The 23,210-nt window shown below is 39.5% G+C and overlaps 1 protein-coding gene and 1 long non-coding RNA gene across 2 annotated transcripts in view; both read left to right on the top strand.

Moving 5' to 3' along the window:
- LOC148133280 (uncharacterized) overlaps positions 1 to 23,210 on the top strand; it is a 265,114-nt gene that overhangs the window by 154,289 nt on the left and 87,615 nt on the right. The window lies entirely within an intron of this gene.
- On the top strand, positions 17,428 to 22,875 carry LOC148133281 (uncharacterized). The gene is made up of 4 exons (XM_087954011.1): positions 17,428 to 17,533; positions 18,597 to 18,701; positions 19,662 to 19,793; positions 22,573 to 22,875. Exons 1-4 carry the CDS (start codon positions 17,445 to 17,447, stop codon positions 22,688 to 22,690), a joined length of 444 nt encoding a protein of 147 aa, XP_087810137.1. The 5' UTR covers positions 17,428 to 17,444; the 3' UTR covers positions 22,691 to 22,875.

The raw sequence follows: 23,210 nt of genomic DNA, 5'->3' as shown, positions 1-23,210 counted from the left end.
TTGGGAAATTCACCAATCTCATAAGGTATAAGAACAATCAAACTTTATTGAAAAAAAATTATATAAAACATCTTTTATTAGAGGTGGAACTAATCAAATGGTAGATTTGATTGTGTTGCTGCTGCCACAGGGGTGAGTGGGTGGGTTATGATTCTTACATTGTGGAGTTTTAATGTTGTAAGTAGCCTGGAGTCATCTGTGTGTGAGTTGGGGGGGCATATAAATATACACACACAAACTTAAAAATCTTAAAAGACAAACACTGGGTAGGACAGGAGCAAAATACTATAATAGAATGGTTCAAATCACAATGATATATAGCTTAAAAAACAGTTGGGAAAGAAAAAGAAAAACCACAAAGGGCGAATGTTATACACTGAGTTGACCAGAAGATGGTGCTGATCTCAAAGTTTTGTTCTTCCTGCTAGAACCTTTATTTTTAAAAAAGAGATTGGAAAGGGTTCAAGAAATCCAACACATTATAAATAGGTAATGTTATTATGTCCAAATTGTAGAATGTATAAAAACTGAGTTTTAAAAACCCAATTTTATCAGGAATACAGAAAAATAAAGACAGGAAATAACTCCACAAAGCAAAATAATTGAGATTCCTGGCGAAGCTTGTTATTCATTACTCTGCAACCTGAATTCCCTTAAAGCAGATATTCCATCTGTCTCAATTCCCTGTACATCTCCAAGGATCCTGGTACACAAAACTCTAATGAGAGGCTCTGGGACATGTCTTTCTTTTTTCTTTTCTACTTCAGTCTGTACTTTAATAACTTTTGGTTGATTTTAAAAGCATTCCAAATGTTCCTATTTCCAGAAAAAAAGGCAAGAGCTGTTCCTACATGTCAAGTGCCATCTTTCTAAAATGTAGATTCTGCTTAAAACAATAAAGTACATTCTTTGTTTGGAAAAAGGAGCTGTCAGGCAGAATATCGCATAACTCCATGTTATGGCTTACCCAGTAAGCTATTGTGCTTTTGTTATTTCTCAATCTATATTCTGCAGTTGCAAACACAGTGTTTAGATTACAGTCCACTGCATAGATACATGAAACAATAAGTGATACAGTATCATCTACTGTACCAATGCTATTGGAACATGTCATTAATAACAGTAATTATTTACTGCAATTTATACCATTTTCTTTTTAATATTATGTTCTTTTAAAAAGGCTTCACAAGGTGTTTTCCAATGAAAATAATTTCAAAGTATATCCAGTAAAAAGAAGGGGAAAAAGAATGAAAATCTAAGAACTATTTACCCCAAATTTCTGATAAAAGGCCTGGATAAAAATGGTCTTCAACCAGAGGAGGTATTCAGCAGGTTCTGACCAGTTCTGGAGAACCGGTAGCAGAAATTTTGAGCAGTTCAGAGAACCGGCAAATATCACCTCTGACTGGCCCCGCCCCATCTATTCTCTGCCTCCTGAGTCCCAGCTGATTGGCTGGGTCTTCTTTGGTTCCCCTGCACAGGAAAATGGAGCTGGAAAGCAGGTTAATGGGGTGGGGAGGGAATGGGATTTTGCAGTATTCTTCCCCTGCCATGCCCACCAAGCCATGCGCACCAAGCCACGCCACACCCACCAAGCTACACCTGCAGAACTGGTAGTAATTTTTTTTTAATCCCACCACTGTCTTCAACAGATGCCTTCTAAGACACAACATATTTAGGAGCCCGTTGAACACCTCTCTGTCCAGGCAAGCCTCCTTGATATTGTCCATGCAGACCTTTGAATTGTTTCAAAAACAAGTGAAAGAGTTTAATTACTTTTATTTGTAGAACAAATATGGAGGAAAGTGCTAAGTGAAAGATCACCTTAATTCATCAGCTATTAAAAGGTCAAGAACTAAAGCATGCTCCAGGTTTGTTAACTTTTCCAGTAACCTCTTCAACAATTTGGTTTACTGGAGTTAACAGAATGTTGCATTTATCTCAATACTGTGAAAATACTTGCTATTCTCCTGATCCAACCACAATTTCAAAATAAGAAATTCCGTTCTCTTAATGTAGCATAGAAACATACAAATTATGTTTTGCTACTTGGACTGGAACCAAACCTGCATGTAATTAAGATCTGAATGGCTTTCTAATATGCCAGCAATATATTAATCAAGTTACATTTACTTAACAGTGATTGATTTCCATATCCTGCTCTTTAGACACGATATCTCTGTAAGCAAATCAAACACTAAACAAATCAATACTACAATATGTAGTTTTATTATCAATGCAGTACTCACTACTTCTCTTTTCCATTCCTTGTTTTTTATTATTTAGGTTTTTTTATTCAGTATCTCTAATACACAATCATGAATCCAATTATGCTTCACAAAGACTGTTCTAGTAATAACTTTATTTCATTATTTGTTTTATTTGTACTTGGTAATTCTTTCATATTGCTACTTATCCAAGTAGCAAAATAAACGATTAGATCAGGTCAGTTTTGGCAGTTTTACTTGGAACAATTTACATTCTGTGACAATATCTTTAAACAGAAACATCTCGTATCCCAGATATTTGGGAAGGATTCGAATGGTGGACAAAGATGCCAAATCCAATCTAAACATTGGGCTGACTTTGTGACTAATCATAATAACATGAAAGTATTTTCCTAGAGATAATAACATTGTGGTATGTTTGTGGCAAATGTCTTGGCTGAGACTATTCCATAATCATGTTGACACTACTAATCAGGCTTTCCAAATCCTCACATAGCATTCAGGCTAGAAAGGAATTGGGAACCAGGCCAGTGGCTCTTATCCCATCTAACACCTTTGCAATTTATTTAGGATTGATTGCAAATGTTGAACTAGCTTCTAAACCAATGTCATTTCTGACAATTTAATGCTAACTAACTGGTTAATTGCTGGGAAAATATTCTAAAGCAAACCTGCTTGGAAAATTGAAACTCTGGTCAAAGAGTCACCATAGGCCACTGATCTGGATAAATGATGTCTCCATTAATACCAATACAGTGATGCATTTGAAATATTTTTACCACCGGTTCGGTGGGTGTGGCTTGATGGGCATATGTGCGCATGCCAAACGCGCACTTTGCACAGGTGCAGAGGCTGACTCACCTCCTGCAAGCCTGCACTATCCCTGCCGCTTCAGCAGCTGCTGTGCCGCAATCTGCTTGCTGTGCAAAGCAGCTGCGCTTCAAAAGCAGGACATAAAGGTTAGTATGGGAGCCTGGGCTGGCGGGTGGTCTCAACAGCAGAGCATTGGAGAAAACTGGTTTGGTCTCTTACAGCACTTGGACCTGTATACCACTTCACTGTGCTTTACAGGCCTCTCTAAGCGGTTTACAGTCAACATATTGCTCCCAACAATCTGGGTCTGCATTTTACCGACCTCGGAAGGATGGAAAGCTGAATCAACCAGTATTGGTGAGATTCAAACTGCCGAACTGCTGGCAGTCAGCAGTTAGCAGAAGTAGCCCGCATTACTGCATTCTAACTACTGCAGCACCATGGCTCTTATAGAGCCATTATCTTGTCAAAATGTGGCTTAAGTTTACTGGTTCTGGGAGACTATGACAGTATTCTCCTTGCACAGTTACACACTTAATACAAGTGGTTACGTTGGGTGACCTTGAGCCAATCACTTTCTCTCAACCATAGGAATACATGGTTTGACCCCACAATTCTCACATTCTTTTTTTTTGCATTCCCAAGTATCATCTTGCTCTTTTCTGATCTGAGTCTGGACTCCGGTGTGTCCTTGTCAACACAGGTTTTCCATTTGCTGTAGGGAAACACTTTTAGAGATTCCTGGTTAATGTTAATAAGCCTGATTAGCATTCCTAATTGATGCTAATAATAATCAGCATCCATGCCTCCTGAATATAGTTGACCCTTAATCCAAAGCCAAGCTATATCTGAGTCTGATGTGTGATCCCACATATTGAGCTATAAACTTGGAAATGCAAAGCTCTAAACTTTGCATATATAAATACACCAGGTTGTACTAATTCGAAAACCAAAACCTGACCCTTATACCAGCACTTTCTCGCTTAATAATTTTCTTTCTCAGTCTCGGCCTGCAGCATTGATTGGTCATGGAGTTTGCCTCAGAGCTATTCTGAAATTAATTTCAAAAGGTGCCAGATGTGAAATAGGAGTGAACATAAATAAATCAATCTACAGTTGTTGATGCTTTCATATACCCTCCAAGGAAACATCTTGTTCCCCCTGGATCAAAAAATCCAGAAAAAGAACATACTGCTGGCGATTCACCAGCTTGGAGGTACACATGGTGTACTGACATACAATATTCAATATTTTAAAAAATATTTAAATGTTACACCTAATAGCTGCCTTGGGTTTTTAACCAGGGGGGATAGATAATAGCAATCTCTTCATAATCTTTCCAATAAATTGAGAAATGGGAATATGCATTAATACTTAGCCTTTTGGTTCGGATGATGAATATCCTGTCTGAACTTTAAATGTGGGTGCCCTGAAAGTGTGCAGGATTGTTAACTTGAAAGTCAGTCCAGTGTTTCTTTTCCAGGATGTGGTTTCCATTTTGCTTTGACTGTTCAAACTTTCACCGATAAGGCAACTGCTGTCCTTCTGGAAGACGTTTCATCAAGTAAGATCTTCCAAAGGATGGCATTCTGTCTGGGTGAGCTTCTTGTTAACCACTTGATATATGACTGCATTTGAAAGTGTATCACTGCAAGTGTTGGTATAGTGGATCATTAATTTACCTAACTGGGTTTTTAAGTGAACTTTTCTTCATTAAATGATATGCAACATTTACTTTGATGATCCTCCAGTTCACAAACTTGTTAAGTGTTTTATGAGTTCTACATTCAGCGAGACACTCCATTGAAGCTAACAGGGAACAACCATGGCTTAATTTGTCACACACACCCTTTTTTAAAAAAAAGGACTTATGTTTTCAAAGAAGAGAAAACAGCAGGGTACTTCTATAGGCAGTTTAAATCAATCCTTAACTTCACGTTATTAAAACCATCTTCCAATGAGGATAGGAAGAATTCAGCATGCATTGTTTTATGTGCTTGCCCATGGCTTGGCATTGTATACAGTATATGGCTAAAGAGCAGCTGGGAAACACTGTACAGGTTTAATGTTTCATTCTTGCACCTCTATTGATATATTAGTGAGAATTTCAGGAGAACATGCATCGATTCAAGGCTTTAATTTCTTGTGAATTATACTCTTGTTTTTGAATGTAGATGGTTTAGTCTTGTATATGTATCCTCAATGTAGTGCAGAAGGCTGCCCCTTCCTGAAAACTGATGGGTTAGATGGTCATAACATCTTAGTGTGAATGAAACAGTGAGAGCAATCTTAGGATAAAACTGGGCTGTGGTTATACTTGTGGCATCCTGGCCGAAATTGTATTGAGGATAAAGGTTCATTCTCCAAGCTTGCGGATTGGTTTCCGAACATCTCATTACCAGGCTAGGTAACATTAACTGTAACCAGTGCAGCCAATTCTATGTCGGGCAAGCATCATATCAATTAAAAACCAAAAAACATGATCTGGCAATCAAACTCCACGATCCCAAATCCTTAACCTCTTACCCACACCAACACCAAACAGCATCAGTTTGATTGGAGCAACACAAAAATCATTGGCCCCGCTACCACCCCTACACTCATGAGTTCATTGAAGCCTGACACTCCATAATGCAGTTCCATCAATAGACACACTGACTTACAACCAGCCTACAAGCCCCTCAGAATCCAAATCAACCATACAGCCAGCCAGAGAGAGAACCGACCCTCAATCAACCCATGCAATTCCCCTCCCACCAGTGATTTACCTTCCAATGACCCTGACCTGATGTAATTTCCTTATCACAAGACCCATCACAAGACTCACTGATGACTCACAACTGACCCATCACAAGACCTGTCACAAGACCCTCACTTGACACACCCACAGCGGAAGCCCTTACGCACAGAACACCCACACTGACATCCCCTAAATTCTGCTGAAGATGTTACCTAGCCTGGTATCGAAACGTTCAGAAACCAATCCATAAACTCAGAGAATGAATCTTTACCCTCATCCTATACCCGAACTATAGATATTCGCCACTATGGCAAAATGTGTGTGCCTGGAAAGAGAATGCAATTGTAGTATTATGGGTGGACTGCATTTTGGACCCAGTGCAGTAAAGGGGCTTTGGAGAGGTTGCAGGCACACCAAGCATTCCTGTCTGTATTTCCTGAAAAAAGGTGTGTCTAGTCTTGATCTTGCTTACAACTGCACAATTCCAGGAAAATACACATTTGAGGTCAGTAAAGAACATGCCAAAGGTGGTATCTCTTTAGAATAGGATAGAATAGGATAGGATAGGATAGCTTTATCGGCCGTGTGATTGGACACACAAGGAATTTGTCTTTACTTGAAAAGTATGTTCTCCTGGGCTTGCATGACTTCTATACAAGCCCAGGAACAGACACACCTTATTGAAGAAAGAATTGATACATGCAGGGTCCTTGCCTCCCAGGAAGAAACTTTTTCCCTTTGGATTTGAAGAATTGTGCATTCCTATTATGATGTAAAATCATCCAGGAGGTGGATGTGTCAAACATGTCAAGATGCTACCTGTGATCACACATTCAAAGCCCTGTTCTATTTCTACATGTGGTGTTTCAGCTTGACAAGTATAAAAATTGTGGGCTTTGATTGCACTGTTGCATTGCCGCCATCTTGACTTTTTGGTACACCTCCTTGCAGACATCTTTGCAAATAGGTAACCAGAGTGTGCACTGTTAAAGATATTCATAGAATTAAATGAATATTACACCCATTTGCTTTCTAATGGAGATTTGCACCCTAAAATGCTTCCAAAGTCCTGTTTAGATATCCACCTGCTTCCCAGTTTGCGGGAATCACTTTAAGAGCTGAAGGCTGCTGTGTGTGTTCTCTTTATGGGGTGATTGATTTGGCACTTTGCTTGGAGAGGGAGAAGATGATGGAAAACATTAGCTGTCATTCAGAACAAGCCAGGGCTCATAGTGACAGTTCTAAAAAGGTAAGCAAAGTCTCTGAGGAGTAAGACAAACCCAAGCTCTGTGGAGTAAGGATAATGACTCTTCCATCATATCATTTTCAGTTCTCTTAAAACGATTGTCTCCAGATGGTATTCTACTAGTTTTAATGATTCAGAAATATGATGATAGAGTAGAGCAGTTGTGCCATAAAATGCCTATCCACTGTTAAACTACATTAAAACAAAAAAGATTAATTTGTGCTGCGGTGCCCTACCAAGACAAATTATCATTTCATCTAGTTTAATACTAATCCAACCTTTCTCAAATAGGTATTCTTCAGGTAATTCCCATAGTACTCTAGCTAGAGCAGTGGTTCCCAACCTTTTTTTCACCCCGCACCCCTAAAGAAATTTCACTCGAATCTCGCACCCCCTGAAATTTAGACTTTAGGAACTACTGAACGTGTTAAATATATGGTAGGATTGAATCTTTTCAGCCATGTATGTGACGGCCACTAAATAACGATACTTAACTCTAAAATGAAAACAAAGTTAATCCATGGCATAATAAATAAAAATGCCAACATATAGCCAATATCCTATTATTTACCTGGACTTTTCTCGCACCCCCTGGAATATCGTCTCGCACCCCCCCGAGCACCCCAGGTTGGGAACCCCTGAGCTAGAGGGTGAATTTTAATCTCATTTTCTAATCTCCTTTTCAGCTGTGATGACACCAGTATTTGCTCTGCAGAGCCTCTGAACCTGAAAATGCTATTCATGAATGCCAGCTTGATTAATAAGGCTCTCTAGTTGCAAATACATATTAATAGTAGAATAACAGAGTTGGAAGGGACTTTGTGGTCTTCTAGTCCTGAGGTACCCAACCTGTAGGCTGCAACCCACTTACTGGGCCGTGGCCTGTTGGCCACTGAACTTTGTGAGTGCTGGCTGGTGTGCACATGTGTGCTCATGCATGCAGCCCTACTCGTGTTGGAGTCCCCACAAGCATTGTGGGTGCTCGTGGTCCCAGTTGTGGAAGCATCGCCATGAGTGTCACAGGCACTCGCAGCCCCAATTGCATGGGCACTCACAGCCTTAATTGCATGAGTGTTGACATGAGTATCATGAGCGCTTGCGGCCCCAGTCACACGAGGGTCGCCGTGAGCATCCCAAGGACTCACAGCTCCAGTTGCATGAGTGTCACAGACACTCGTGACCCCACTTGCGTAAACGTCATGAGTGCTTACGGCTCCACTTACATGAGCAATGGGTGTTCATGTGGGTGCACGCACATGCATGCGCCTGCCCCTCCCACAAAAGAATCCCCTCTTTCCCCCCCTCGCCCCGCTCTGGGCCGCCAACCCAGAAAGGTTGGGGAACTCTGCTCTAGTCCAACCCCTTATTGAAGCAGTAGACCCTATACCATTTTAGACAAATGGTTGTCCAATCTCTTCTTAAAAACTTCCAGTGTTGGAGCATTCACAACTTCTGGAGGCAAGTCATTCCACTGATTAATTGTTCTAACTGTCAGGAAATGTCTCCTTAGTTCTAGGTGGCTTCTCTCCTTGATTAGTTTCCATCTGTCTTCAAGTGCTTTGGAGAATAAGTTGACTCCCTCTTCATTGTGGCAGCCTCTTAATATACTGGAACACTGCTGGAAAAAATAATCAAAAAACAGATCTGTGAACATCTGTTATAACTAGTAGCCAGCATGGGTTTGTTAAAAACAGATCAAGCCAAGCCAATCTAATTTCATTCTTTGACAGAGTGACTAAATTAGTAGACCAGTGAAATGTTATGGACATAGTATACTTAGACTAGCTAGGCATTTGACAAAGTAGACCACAACCTACTTTTTGGTAAACTAGAAAAATGTGGGATAGACAGCATCATCACCTAATGGATTTGTAATCTGTTGACAAATAGTACTGAACAGAGTAGTCCTTAATGGTAGAACATCTACATGGAATTAAATAAGCCTTCGTACTACAAGTCCTCAGTCTTAGGCCCAGTACTCTTCAATATCTTCATAATGACTTAGATGAGGGAATAGAAGGGAAACTCATCAAATTTGCAAATGACACTAAGCTGGCAAGAATAGCCAATACCCCAGAAGACAAGCTCAGGATCCAAAAAGATCTTAACAGAGTTGAACAATGGGCCCTATCCAACAACATGAAATTTAGTGTGCAGAAAAGCAAGGTTTTACACCTAGGCAGGAAAAATCAAAGGTGCAAGAATACATTAGGCAAGGGCTGTCAAACTCGTGGCCCACGGGCCGGGTGCATCATGTGCTGGCGACACCCATGCCCAGTTTAGCAAAGGGGAAAAAAGTCATGATGCATCATGTGATGCTGAGAGTTTGACACCCCTGGATTAGGTGAAATCTGTCTCAAAAACATTAAGAGGGACCTTGGAGTCCTAGTGGATGATCACTTAAACATCAGCCAGCACTGTGCAGCAGCAGCCAAAAAAGCTAATACAATAAACAGAGGCATAGAATCAAAATCACGGGAAGTATTAGTACCACTTTTAAAAGTCATAGTAAGATCACCTCTGGAATACTGCATCCAGTTTTGATCACCATATTACAAAAAAGATGTTGAGACTTTGGAAAAAGTGCAAAGAAGAGCAACTAAGATGATTAAGGGCCTGGAGACAAAAACATATGAAGAAGTATGGTCAGTCTAGAGCAGGGCTGTCAAACTCCCAGCCCACGGGCCGGTTGCATCACATGCTGGCCACGCCCACACCTGGTTTAGTGAAGGAGGGGAAAGTCCCGATATGTCACGTGACGCTGCCATGGCAACGTGAGTTTGACATCCCTGCTCTAGAGAAAAGAAGGACTAGGGGTGACATGATAGCGGTATTTCAGTATTTGAGGGGCTGCCACAAAGAAGAGCCGGCCAACTTATTTTTCAAAGCACCAGAAAGCAAGACAAGACACAATGGATCGAAACTAATCAAGGAGAGAAGCAACCTGGGAGAAACTTCCTAACAGTGAGGACAATTAACCACTGAACCGCTTGCCTTCAGAAGTTTTAAAGAAAAGAATGCACAGCCACCTGTCTGAAATGGTATAGGGCAGAGATGCTATTCAGCAGGTTCTGACCAGTTCTGGAGAACCGGTAGCGGAAATTTTGAGTAGTTCAAAGAACTGGCAAATACCACTTCTGACTGGAGATTTTTATATACTACACTCTCCTCCACTTGCAGATATCTTTAAAGAGAAAAAAAAGGAGATACAGAAGTGATTGATTTATTACAAATCTGTAAAGAGAAATAGGGCACACCAACAAATTTAGGAGTAGAAATGGGTCTCTTAACTTAGCCACATCAAAATAAGAAATAGATCAAAGAATTGTTTGCTACACTCTAAAGTGTAACAAACATTTTGGATTTCCTGACTCATTTATCTTTTTCCATATAAAGGATAACAGGTATTAATTCATTTTTTTCTGGACTGATTTCCTGAAAAGTCACATTCTTAAAACTACCATTAGATCTGCCATGGGAAAAAGACATCCCACCTTATGTTTGAAGGGTTGCTGGTATGAGAGTCAAAACTTTACTCTGTCATCATTAGTCCATCAATCATCATAATAAGTAATCTGCCATTTCTGTGCACCATCCACAGGAGTATGCTAAAAGGTTACTGTGAAGATCAGCAACATTGTGCAAAATATTTTATAGACTGTAAGTTTATGAAAAGGCATCTCAGCCTCCACAAAGGCCTGACCTCTCACATTTGAGGAGGTCAGAGATAGTCATTCAATAAGGAAAGCAACAATGATGTTTGTTAAATTGGTTTTACTAAAGCCCATGCATATTGGAGCCTGCCTTTATTATGAAATCTAGCTAAAAGAAAATCATCTAGCAATGTGTTTTAAGTATTTGGAAAGAGTTGGAATATAGATGTTGGGCTCCTGCTACTTTGGTTCAACAATCTACCTTTGGAAATGCTATTTATTACATTTAGTACAGTATTTCTCAAAAGTTATACTTTGTGCTGCACTAAATATTCAGAAAGTGCTGGGGGGGGGGGGGTTGTCCCCAATTAAACAGACAGCCCTCCTGAATGTTTTTGTCTTTAGCAACATGAGACTTCACATGTGTAAAACAAGAATTAGGACAGCAAGAATTAGACAGTGGCAAATGCGAGGGTTGACCAGAAACTTATTTTTTTCATCACTATAACTGTGAACAGTCGCTGTCCGAAAATGTTGCTACATGAGGACTGCCTGTACATGCTTTTCTAGGGCTTTCCTGTTGGGCATGTCTTCAACAAAGCTGATTTTATCACATCACCAATTCATACAATTTCCAGCTTCGCTTGAATGAACAAATAACCTTTTCAAAAGGTAGCAGAAAAAGATGGTATCTAATAACTAAGACGTCTTTCAGATGAGGAAACGCTAGAGGGCAGCTTTATCCATCATGAAATCATCTAACATTGCTATTGAATTAAATAAATCCTGTGTGTTTACTTAGGAGCATGCTAACTAAAAAAAAATGTCCAGTTTTTTTTGGGTAATAATATTTAACGTGTGTGTGTGTGTGTGTGTGTGTGTGTGTGTGTGTATCTCCAGTAATACATTATAGCTTCAGATTATATGAACAATGATAAAAAGGGAGTGAGTTTGGTCTAGTGGTTAAGATACCAGGCTAGAAGCCAGGAGACTGTGAGTTCTAGTTCTGCCTTAGGCATGAAAGCCAGCTGGGTGACTTTGGGCCAGTCAATCTCTTCAGATCCACAATGTTAGGCTAGACCAGGGGTATCAAACTGGTGGCGCAGGCTACGCCCACTTCAGCTCCTCGAAGGGGAAAAACGTCACAAAACATCACGTGAGGGCAACGTGACGCCATGAGTTTGACACCCCTGGGCTAGACGATAAGCCAGTTGATCACTTCCTGTCGCAACCAATGGATCAACATTCAATTGATCTGAGAAAAGCAGATCCTGCACTTGCGGGAAAGTGCTAGGAAGAAAAAAATACATATGAATAACGATGCAGAAATATAATTGTGCAAGCTATGTCTATCTCTGCATGGTTTCCCTCTGCCTCACACAGATTTATCTCAACAAGAGCCCAGTGCTGGAACTGACCCACTTACAGCATGAGATGATCTATGACCAAATGTGTTTTGAATGCAAGCAAATTTTTTTTTTATGAAATTCAGTCTTTGCCAGCATCAGTAGAAAGCAACCTAATCTTTCCCTGTCCTATTAACATTTAGATTGGCGAAGTATACACTGGATTTTGCACGTCCTGAAGCTTTCCTATTTCAGAAAATATACTTTCTTTTGGGAAAATATATAATTTAAAGAAAGGATGTTTAGATATTAAAATAAAAATGCTTTGTTCATTTTTTAAGGTTACAGAACAATACAGAAACAAGATGAAATAGACTTAACAGAAAATATATGAAACAAGTATAAAACCAAGAGTATAATTTGTCAATTTTCAAATTTGACCCCCATATTGTTAAATGTTATCTCTCTCTGGTCTTCCCTGTCTGCCTCCCCTCATATATTGATAATATTAACCAAATTTCCTATAAATGAATATGAAGATCTCCAAGAATATAGATCAGATCACCTCCAATCTCTTCTGCCTAAAAGCATGCAAACAAACATGATCTTTTTTTCCCCTTAGTTCCCTGACCAATGTTTCCTGATGGTACCAGGCTGCTTTAATGTGTTGAGATAAAATATTTTTCACAAGATTACTTTTCCAACAGATTTTAATTGAAAAATTGATGAGGAAACAGATGGGAAAAAATAGCATTGTGGCTTGCTTGTTGTCATGAAATATACTTCTTTGCCAGTTGCTGTTGAACAAACAGTACAATGTTAATATCATATTAAGGTGCGGGTTTAATACATAGCACTGATTCTTGGCAACTGACTATTTCCAGGCCAAAATATGCAATGGCCAAAAGGGATTAGGAAGTAGTTTTATAGTTAATATTCATTAAATTTATTTTCTGAGCATCGTACTATCCAGGTTTCTATTTATTGAAATGATGATAGAAGAAGCTAAGCCAAGCTGGGCTTGAATGGATCAGCAGGACATCCCAAGAGCTATACGCTGGAGTAAAAAGGTGTGTGTGTGGGAGGAAAAATCCGATAGGAAGGCAAAGACAGGATGTCTAGTAGTTAAAGTGCTGGATTAGAAGCCAGGAGATCATGAATTCAAGTCTTGCTTTATTCAGAGAAGCAACTTTGGACTAGTTATTCTCTGTCAGCCCTAAGAAGAAGGTAGTGGCAAGCCAGCTCTGAAAATGTTGCCAAGAAGATGGAAGGGACTTGTCTTTATAGCTACCAAGAGTCAGGGTTGACCCCATGGATCATAACAAGAAGAAAGCAACAACAGATCACATATTTATTTATTTATTTATTTATTTATTTATTTATTTATTTATTTATTTATTTATTTATTTATTTATTTATTTATTTATTTATTTATTTATTTATATTTGTTAATTGCTTACAAGATAATAGGTATAAGTAAAAACATAGTTATGAATACATGGATACATATAAGAAAAATAATATATATATATATATATGAAACAATAGGACAGGGACGGTAGGCAGGTTGGTGCACTTATGCACATCTACCAAAGGGGCATGGCAATATATCAAGTTGAGCAGGGGTGTGATGACCCGGGCTGTGGCACAAAGGCAACACGGTCACATAAGTAAGAAAAGTCCCTTTCATACCTCCAACTTTGCTCCCCAATGTGCAGGTTAACTTTGGCTGGAGAAAAAACTCTCCCAAGAACAGTCTTTAAGTGGAGGAAATTCAGTCCGAAAACAAAGTACATACAAACTGTAACTAAAAATCTAAACAAACCACATTGCAGTAATTAACTTGACAGGGCAGGAGAAGGAATTGCAGACTTGAAAGCCCAGCAAAACATACACAGTTAGGAAGATGCCAGGAACCCAGATAAGCCTTGATGATACCACATAATTCACGATTTGCTCCCAACAACTTTGCTGTGCACAGCTTCCCTTTTTAAACACTGTGTTCCCAGCTGCAGCTAATGAAGGGAATCAGGGCCCTTTCCTCCCTGTAAGCCACACAACTCACATTACTCCCTTCTCCATTCCTCCCTTCGTACCCTAGGATGAAGAGGGGGTGCACCTGGGTCTTCCTCCGAATTCCCTCTCCCTTGCTCTACCTCTCCCCTGCTCTGCCCAGCCGGCCTTTGCTCTTCCCCAGTTTCTTCCATAGCCCATGGAGCCACACTACCACTCCCTGTCAGCTGCTCAGCCTCCCCCTCTGAATCAGATTCTGACAGGGGCATGGCAAGGGATCAAGCTCAACTTAAAGGAGATACTTTATTTATAGAAATAATGTCCAAATGGTGTCCAAGAAAACTGGGGGAAACTATATACAATAGAAAGGTAAGGTTTAAAGTCATAAAATGGCTCTTTCCAGTCAAATCAATACTAGTAGTATTGTAGACTTCTCCCCCTTATCCATTTTTCCATTACAAATCTATAAAAAGCCCTATTGTACAATTTTGTAAAAAAGTGTCCTTCAGCACTTATACCTTGGGGCATTTGAATCTGGGTGTGGACATTCAACTTGCTTCAAACCCCTCCTGTTTGGGATTCAAACATAGCCTATAAATATGTGTGTAACTAACTGGACTCTGCTGAGAGCTTTATCGTGACACAGCCTTCGTTCCCATACAAGTAATCAGAGCAGCTAATGCTTGTGATCAAACCAGGATTGTCTGCCTGTTATGAACAATCTAGAAGAGCATGAGTAATCTGATGTTTCCATCATAACTTCTGTGATACACCCTGCATTCAGAATGAATCAAGAACATTCCAAACACATAACTATTTCTCCTGGTAAATAAAATCTAAGCAAACATATATATTGGGTTCCTATCAAACAGGGTAATATGAAGATGGAAGGAATGATAGCACTGTGGTTCCCCCCCCAAATTAATCACTTTCATTATGCTTGCTATCATTCCAAGGATGTTTGCCAGATAAATTAGGGAATTAAAAACTCATTCTAGCTAATTTGCCAGTAAGCATTACCCTTATTTCAATCTTTACCCAATTAAGGGCTGCTGATAAGGGTAGAGTATTTATAGGAGAACAAAGCTGTGTTGTGGCATTGTAGGACCTGAGGAGCAGACGTTTTGCTTGGCTGAAAGCAGCATCTTTGAACAGTGTAAGTATTGGGGCAACTTTACCAGGGGATTAGTTAGATTGGATGCTTGGGAACTTCAGCACTAAATTCATCTGAGACAATTGTATGAAGGGGGGGGGGGGAAGCGAATTTATTTTTGGTTTAATTTGCTCTGAAGACATTCTGCAAAGGCTACACATCTCAAAGGTGCTATTTTTCAAAAGGCAGCTGAACTTGTTTTTTCTTTGAGGAAGACTTTCGCTTCTCATCCATGAAGCTTCTTCAGTTCTATTCAGAACATTCAAGAAGCTTCTTGAATGAGAACCAAGACCCCATCTCCTATATTTCAAAATATATGACTCCCAACAATAGGATATAAGAAAATTAAGAATCCCCAAAGAATCTGGTAAATTAGAAATGACTATATTGTAAAGTAAAATATTTGCAATGAGGTTATTATATTATGATTAAAAAGGTGATGAATGAAAATTAAATAAAATTCCATAGGCAAAATTTGATTAAACTGATACAAAGAGGAAATATGAAATGGTTATATGAATATCTCTGGAATAAATGTAAGGTTCATTGTGGATTGGGGGGAAATACCATGGGGATCCTGAATGTATTAGTTTTATTTTATTTTTGTTTTTTGTTTGCTATACATCGGCTTTGAGAAAGTAAAAGAAGTAAATATGTAAAAAATAAAATAGGTGGTAAGCTGGAAATGAAAATAATAAGGGATAAAGAGTGGAAAATATGCTCTAGGATGAAATGTTTTTGTTACTGGATTAACGAATGGAAAACATGAAGTGAAAATTTATTTAAAGATCAATGGAATAGATCATGATTAGATATGAAACTAGATAAGAAAGTTGGAAATGTAACTATGACTTTGTATGTATGTTGTAACCTGAAACCACATTGCTCACTTGAAGAGATGTATAAAAAAAATAATTAAAAAATCTTAAAAAAATTAGGAATCCCATAGGAAATCTTAGGCAATAGGTGGTTGGGCATCTTTTTAAATGCTTGAGTTAAAAGCTCCCTGGAATTAGAAGATATTAAACAATACAGTCTTCTTCCTTCTGTGAAGGTTCTCCATTTTCAAGCCATGCCCCATTTACTATCTGAACTAGTGCTGCCTGAATGGTTTACTACCTCATCCTCCTATCCTACCTCATTCTCCTAAATCAAGCTTCAAGGGGCACTGGATTATTCCAGGGGAAAACCAGCATGGTGCAAATATTCAAATTACATTGGCATCTGAAAGAGGCATTAGCAAACATTCATTCTTTGCAGGGATGTAATCACAAGACTAATAGAATTTCTATTTCTCCTGAGCATTTTTTTTTGTCATCCCCCCATCTCCACATTTCTTATTTTATTTATTTATCACCTTCTGTTCTGTAATCTCTCTTCTTCTCCACAGGAGGGAGCTGAACCAGAGATTCTTGCAATTTAAATGGGGAAAAAATGATGGTTGTAGGGTTTGTGCTTAGTTTTATTCATGATGTTTCCAAGATAATTTGAGCATTGCTCGGTTTGTCTTTTCAGGTTTTTTTTTTATTATATAGGTGCATTGCTATTAGCAGTAGGACTCTCATCCTCCTTCAATCCCATTAGCACTGCACCTTTAAAAATCTATGTCAAATACAAGTTTTAACAAATCATATAAAACAGCACATACATACAAGCCGCTTAAAAAGATCATGCAGAATAAAATGTTTCATCAAAATTCAACATGACGCAGAATAAAATGTTTCATCAAAATTCTTGGGGAAATGGTAGTCAGATGGTAGCCCATAAGCCTTCATGGGGAAAGGATTTCAAACCTGGGTCACCAGCAGCCTGTGAGATCCTTAGGAGTCATTATTTTTCAAAGTGGTTTGCAAAATAACTCAGCTGATTATTATACAGTCCTTTGCTATCCTTGCCCACCTCATCCAGGGAGAGTTATGGACATTGGACAGGCATACAGTAGATGAATCTACAATATGCTAAAATTCCTTACATATAAGTCAGATTCCAACTTGCAGAATTCTGACTGAGATTCATGGGAAGACAGACTAATATATCTGGAAGCAGAGTGTATTTTTCTTCCAATGGCCCTTTGCTTATATATCAAGATTAATGGATACTGATTGATTGGTTGGTTGGTTGGTTGATTAGTTGGTTGGTTAATTGGTTTATTGGTTGACAACTGCATTGAAACAACATGCAATTTTCAGATATCAAAAGACAATAATTTTTTATTACTCATAAATGTTGGTTTGGATTTTTTATGAAGCATCATGACATCAGCAGTGACTGGACTTTGGCAGCTAGCTGTGGCAGTGATGATCTTGATTCATATGTCCACATCGCTTCCTTCACTGGAAAGGTAAAGTCATTTCTATAAATTCCTTCTATAGCTCCAGATTTCTAATTTTAGAGTTTGCTTAACCATTCAAAGATGATCTGATTTTAGCCAGAAAGTGATAAGTAACCTTTTCACAAATACTCAGACAGCTGCCTTAATTCCACAGATGAGCATCAAGCAATGTTGGCATTCAAGGAGATACTTTCCATTGTTCATGATGCACTTGGACAGTCTGATAAATGCTTGATTGATCACCCATATCATCTCTGTAAATTTGCAAAAAGAAGGCAGAAGGAGAGGAAAGGCAGGATATGAGATATATTGAAACCTGATTAATTTTGAATATTCAGCATCTGTTCACCATCTGAAAATAATTGAATATTCAGATTATATATTGGGCCAAGTGTGTTAGTCACTAATTCTAACTTTCTCCTGTGCTTCACATCCAAACTAGTTGCTGATTAACAGGATTTTTTTTCTGCATAGCTAAAAGTCCAGGAAGAAGACTGCCGTATTTGAAGCACTATAGTATACATTGCAGTTCAATTAATTCAAAATACAGGTGGTTGAAGAAATACAATACTTTATCGGAGAAATAAAAATGAGTTGAAATATTACTTATTTTGTAGTTCTAAAGTTTTTTAGAGTTAAAAACCCCTGCAGAAAGGAAAGTGTTATCATAAACATATGAACAGCAGTCCATTTTCCAAATTGACAGGTTATTCTCCCTCACTCAAAGGAAAAAGACACGAATATTTCCTTCTCCAGTCATGCTCTAAATCCAATTGCACATATTCAGTTGCTAAATTCTAGAGAACTTGGTTTAAGAAACAAGAATAAAAACTGAAAGACAGGTAATATATTGTATGAGCCTTATAACTCCAATTCTTCAGTTGCATGGAGTCAGCATTACACTCCCTTCCCTGTCTTTTTTAAAAATCTGGAGAGTAACAAAAGTCCAAACATTGGTGGATTAGTTTTTATATAGCAGAGAAATGATAGATAATGTTTGTTATCACAGAGATAGTGAACATTGCAAGTACAAAGTATACAGTAACTCATAGTTATTCTTTGCCAATCCTAGACACCAGCGGCAAATTGAACTCAAATTGATGCATGATGCAGGAATGAGAAGAGAATATGAAAAAGCTGCCAAGTTACTTGAAACACTGATGAATTACAAGCGCAGGTAAAAAAAAAAATAGAATGATAAATAAAAACTTGCTGAACTATTCATAATCATAGACAGGTAGTACCTATTTACTTGACAGATGTGAAGGATCTCAAATATAATGTTCCCAAATTTTTAGATCATTATTATGATTTTTGCAGAAGATAAGTGATAAATGGACCTCCCCTCCTCTCTCTCTCCCCCCCTCCCTCTCTCAATCCTTAAACAAGAATTCTGCAAACAATAGCAGATGAATCAATTATATAGGGAATGCCAGAAATTCTGGGAGCTTCAGGCCTAATATGTGAAGGACAGTAAGCTGGAGAAATGTGCTTCAGGAAATCGGGAACATCCTTAGCTTTGAGATGTGGGAAAACTGCACGTTTATTTAAATAGTTTCCTAGGAATTATTTCTACGATGTGTATGCATCATCTTACAATTTACATCTGCTTTTGGGTGGATGGGATGAGAGTTTTTACAGAAGATGGAAGAATTATAACATATAGATAGTCCGTGAGTTACAACAGTTCATTTAGTGACCATTCAAAGTTACAACACGCTGAAAAATGTGACTTAGGACCGTTTTTTACAGTTACAACCTGTGCAGCCTAATCACACGATAGTGTGATTAAAAATTCAGATTCTTGGCAACTTGGTTCATATTTATGACAGTTGCTGTATCTCAAGGTTGTGTGATCCTCTTTTGCGACCTTCTCACAAGCAAAGCCAATGGGGAAGTCAGGTTCATTTAACAACCGGGTTACTAACTTATTAACTGTGGGGATTTCACTTAACAACTGGCAGGAAAAGTTGTAAAAGGGGGCAAAACTCACTTAACAAAGATCTCACTTAACAACAGAAATTTTGAGCTCAATTGTGGTCATAAGTTAAGGACTACCTGTATATGGGTACCTATTGGCAGAGTGGGTTTTTCTTGGCTTTAATCACACACCTGGTGCTCTTCCCTTGTACACAAGCATCCCGAGGTCATCTGGAGCAGAGGATGACTCTGACTTTTTTGATAAAGATGCCAGAGATTCGTGGAGTTCAGAAGACAAACTTCTTAAGCTGAAGACCTGCTTGCAATATGTACAGAATCTTGATGCAAGGTAAGAGCAGCAGAAGGCCTTCACCGACTGCTGATCTTGAAAGTTGAAAATGTTGAGAACCAGGAAGGAAATAACCAGACTCATGAGGCTGAATGCTTTTGTAACATTAGGAAGGTCAAATCTGAGGAGACGGTACATGACAGCTTTTATCTAGAAACCAGCCGCTAAATTATATCAAATTCCCCATTCTTATCAAACATCCATGGAAGCAAATGCAGCTGTATTGTGGAGGTAGTTCTCATTTAGCAGCAGCCTCATAAAGCAACCATTCGCAATTGTGACGGTGATGAAAAAAAAAATAACTTTGCAACCAATCTTTGCATTTTTGACCTACATAGGTCTATAAAGCAAAGGACAGCAGAATGAAGAACATAAGCATAGTTTCACTTAGCAATGGTTTCACTGAACAACAGAGTTGCTGGTCCCAATTGTGGTCACTCAACAAGGAGTACCAGTATTTGCTCTTTGGCTGATGAGTTTTCTGCGTTTTGAATTCTATGCAACCAGTTTAGAACTTTCACTTGTCACAGTATACTTACAAATTACTCTTGTCCTACAAATACACTAACGTTATTTCCCCTCCACCCCCAAGCACATCATCTCTCCTTGCTGATCAACACTGCCTGATCCCAGGCCTTCTTAGTAACATCTCAAACCAGGAATATTGGGGTCAACAAAAATGCCTCTTATTTTTCTGCTGGCAAAAGGAAGGTACAAAAGCTGAACCAACTCTATTGATTCACTAAGTTTAATTGGCATCAAAGCCAGTGCAAGTTATATCGTCTCAGGACACATTGTACTGAGGTGTTATGCAGAATCCCAAAGAAAGAAGATTCTGGGCTCTGGAATAGGAACAATAGCCAATATGGAAATAATTTAGTAACCCTCCTCCCTGTCCCTCCATTTGTCAACACTGGGCCTTCTTGAACTTCTCAGTTCATTGCAGTGTAGTGGGGGGTGGGAAACCTTCCCTGTGAACATTGCAAGAACGGTGACCACGTAAGAGCATAAATAACTTGCACCTTCAGCTACTAGTTGTGCATTAAGCAACATAGGGAATTACTTGGCTAGTCACCTCTGCAAAGTACTCTTTATTATCCTGATGTTTCTCTGAATTTTGTTTGTAGCGACAAAGAAGCAGTGGTGGGATTCAAATAATCCAACAACCGGTTCTCTGCCCTAATGATTTCTTCCAACAACCAGTTCACCAAACTGCTTAGAAAGTTAACATCCTGAACTAGTGTGAACCGGCTGAATCCCACCACTGCAAAGAAGTGTAGGTCTACTGCTAGGATTCAGTTTAGGGACTAGGGTTTCAGGAAGATGGAGGGACTGAGGTTACAGACAGTGGTGGGTTGCTGCCGGTTTGGACCAGCTTGCCCGTACCGATAGTTCCAACCCCCTGCTGGGCCCACCCCCTCACCCCGGTGCTATCCCCCCCTATATATCTGGCTCGCTCGCCCCACCCACGCAGCCCATCTGCTTTCCGTGCCTCACCCACTCTACTCACCACAGCTGCTGCTGCACAGGGAATCCCTGTGTTTCTGCAGCAGTGTGCAAGCGAAAGGGATGTGCACACACATGCTCACATTTTTGGTCCTGCACTAGGTGAACTGATTGTTACAGTATGTGCAACCCACCTCTGGTTACAGAGCAGGAGAAAAGGATTTAAAAAATGGATGAGGAAACGGATTTGCTGCTTCTGGATGTGAGGGTGAAGCCAGAGATGGTTCAGAAAGTCTGGCGGAGGCAGTGACATTGGGAAAAGAACCAATAGCGCTTCCCCTCAGCCACTAACCTTTAGTTTTAGGCCAACATGCAATTGTCCTCCCTGTCAGGCTGCATCTTCCGATGAGTCAGTCAGCACACTCTCCCACAGTCAAGGTGCCCTACTGCAGCTTGCTCTGTGCTCTCACGGAGTTTCCTTGTGGCCCTGAGAAAATGACAACCTTCAACAGGCCATGGTACAGGGCAGGGGTGTGGCAAAACTGCCTCTTGTAGCAACTGTGGATCATACAAGGTTGATGGACGAGTGTCCTAAGTCCTGAGGGGGAAACTCTCCGCAGTTGAGAGGCAGGATGAGCTAAGAACGTCTACCATGTGAATGCCTGTCCCATGGCAGGCAGAAACATTACAGATCTGTCTTTGCAGTATAAAGGGCCGTGGTGGCACAGTGGTTAGAGTGCAGTACTGCAAGCTACTTCTACTGCCTGCTGGCTGCCTGCAATTTGGCAGTTCAAAATTCAGCAGGCTCCAGGTTGACTCAGCCTTCCATCCTTCCGAAGTGGGTGAAATGAGGACCTAAATTGTTGGGTACAATATGCTGATCCTGTAAGCTGCTTAGAGAGGGGTGTAAAAGCACTGTGAAGCGGTACGTAAGTCTAAGTGCTATTGCTATTCCTTCTGGAGCAGAGCTTGAGTCAACAAATCACAGTTTCCTAAGGCCTACTACACTGTGGAAATCCTGGCTTATAGCCATCCCTATTTGGTTTCCCATGACTTAAGACTGTGAGATAAGGTTCAGTAAACAAACAGGCAGATGGAGGAGAGCCTGGGTCTCCAACCTTGGCAACTTTAAGACTTGTGGACTTGTGGACTTGTGGACTCAGCTTTGCTGGCTGAGGAATTCTGGGAGTTGAAGTCCTCCAGGTTTAAAGTTGCCAAGGTTGGAGACCCTGCTGTAGAGCAGCTTCTAGATTTAGTAAGGATGGGAAGGCAGAGTCCAGGATTGCAGGAATGTCAGCCAATCCCAATTGCATTCTGTTTTATCTGATGACAGCTTTTCAGACAGAACAGCCAATGGTGCAGTTCAGACCTTGATACACTCCATTTGCCAACTGATTGCAAAAATGAAAGAAGAAGCCTCTGGAGCAGCGGTTCATGGAAGTCAAGAGTGACATATCCAGTACTGAGAGGATCCTCACACAAGGAAATGGCCACTTCCGTTTGTCCAGTCAAAAAGAAGATAGTTTCAGAAGAGACAAATGGCTAAACATATGAAATTATTTTAGATAATGCTGTTCAGATTCTGTAAATTAAGGGAAATGGAACATGGAAAGAAATAGATTTAGTTTTTGGAAGAATCAAAGACATCCATCATTCTTTCAGCTTCTCCAAATTCTAATAAAATAATATAGCAAGAAACAAAAAAAAGACTCTATTATTATTTTGTTTGTGATGCTCAGTTACCAAACCTAGCAAAATAAAGTTTATTTGTAAACTAGACACATTTTTGTTAAGATAAGCCTTTAAAAGATATCTTGAAGTAAATAACAAAGGGGGCCAGACAACCCTGTGTGGCCTCTGGCTTCCAGTTTGCTTTACTTCAGATATAGCCTGGCCTTTAAAAACAAAACCTGGCAAAACAAATAAGCTAAATAATTCTAATCTATCTTGAGGAAGCATCAAAATATCTTT

Source organism: Notechis scutatus, chromosome 1 (assembly GCF_049901735.1).
Source record: "Notechis scutatus isolate UNSWTSFEM ecotype Mainland chromosome 1, rNotScu1.2, whole genome shotgun sequence".
Lineage (NCBI taxonomy): Eukaryota > Metazoa > Chordata > Lepidosauria > Squamata > Elapidae > Notechis > Notechis scutatus.
This window is presented reverse-complemented; position numbering and strand designations above follow the sequence as displayed.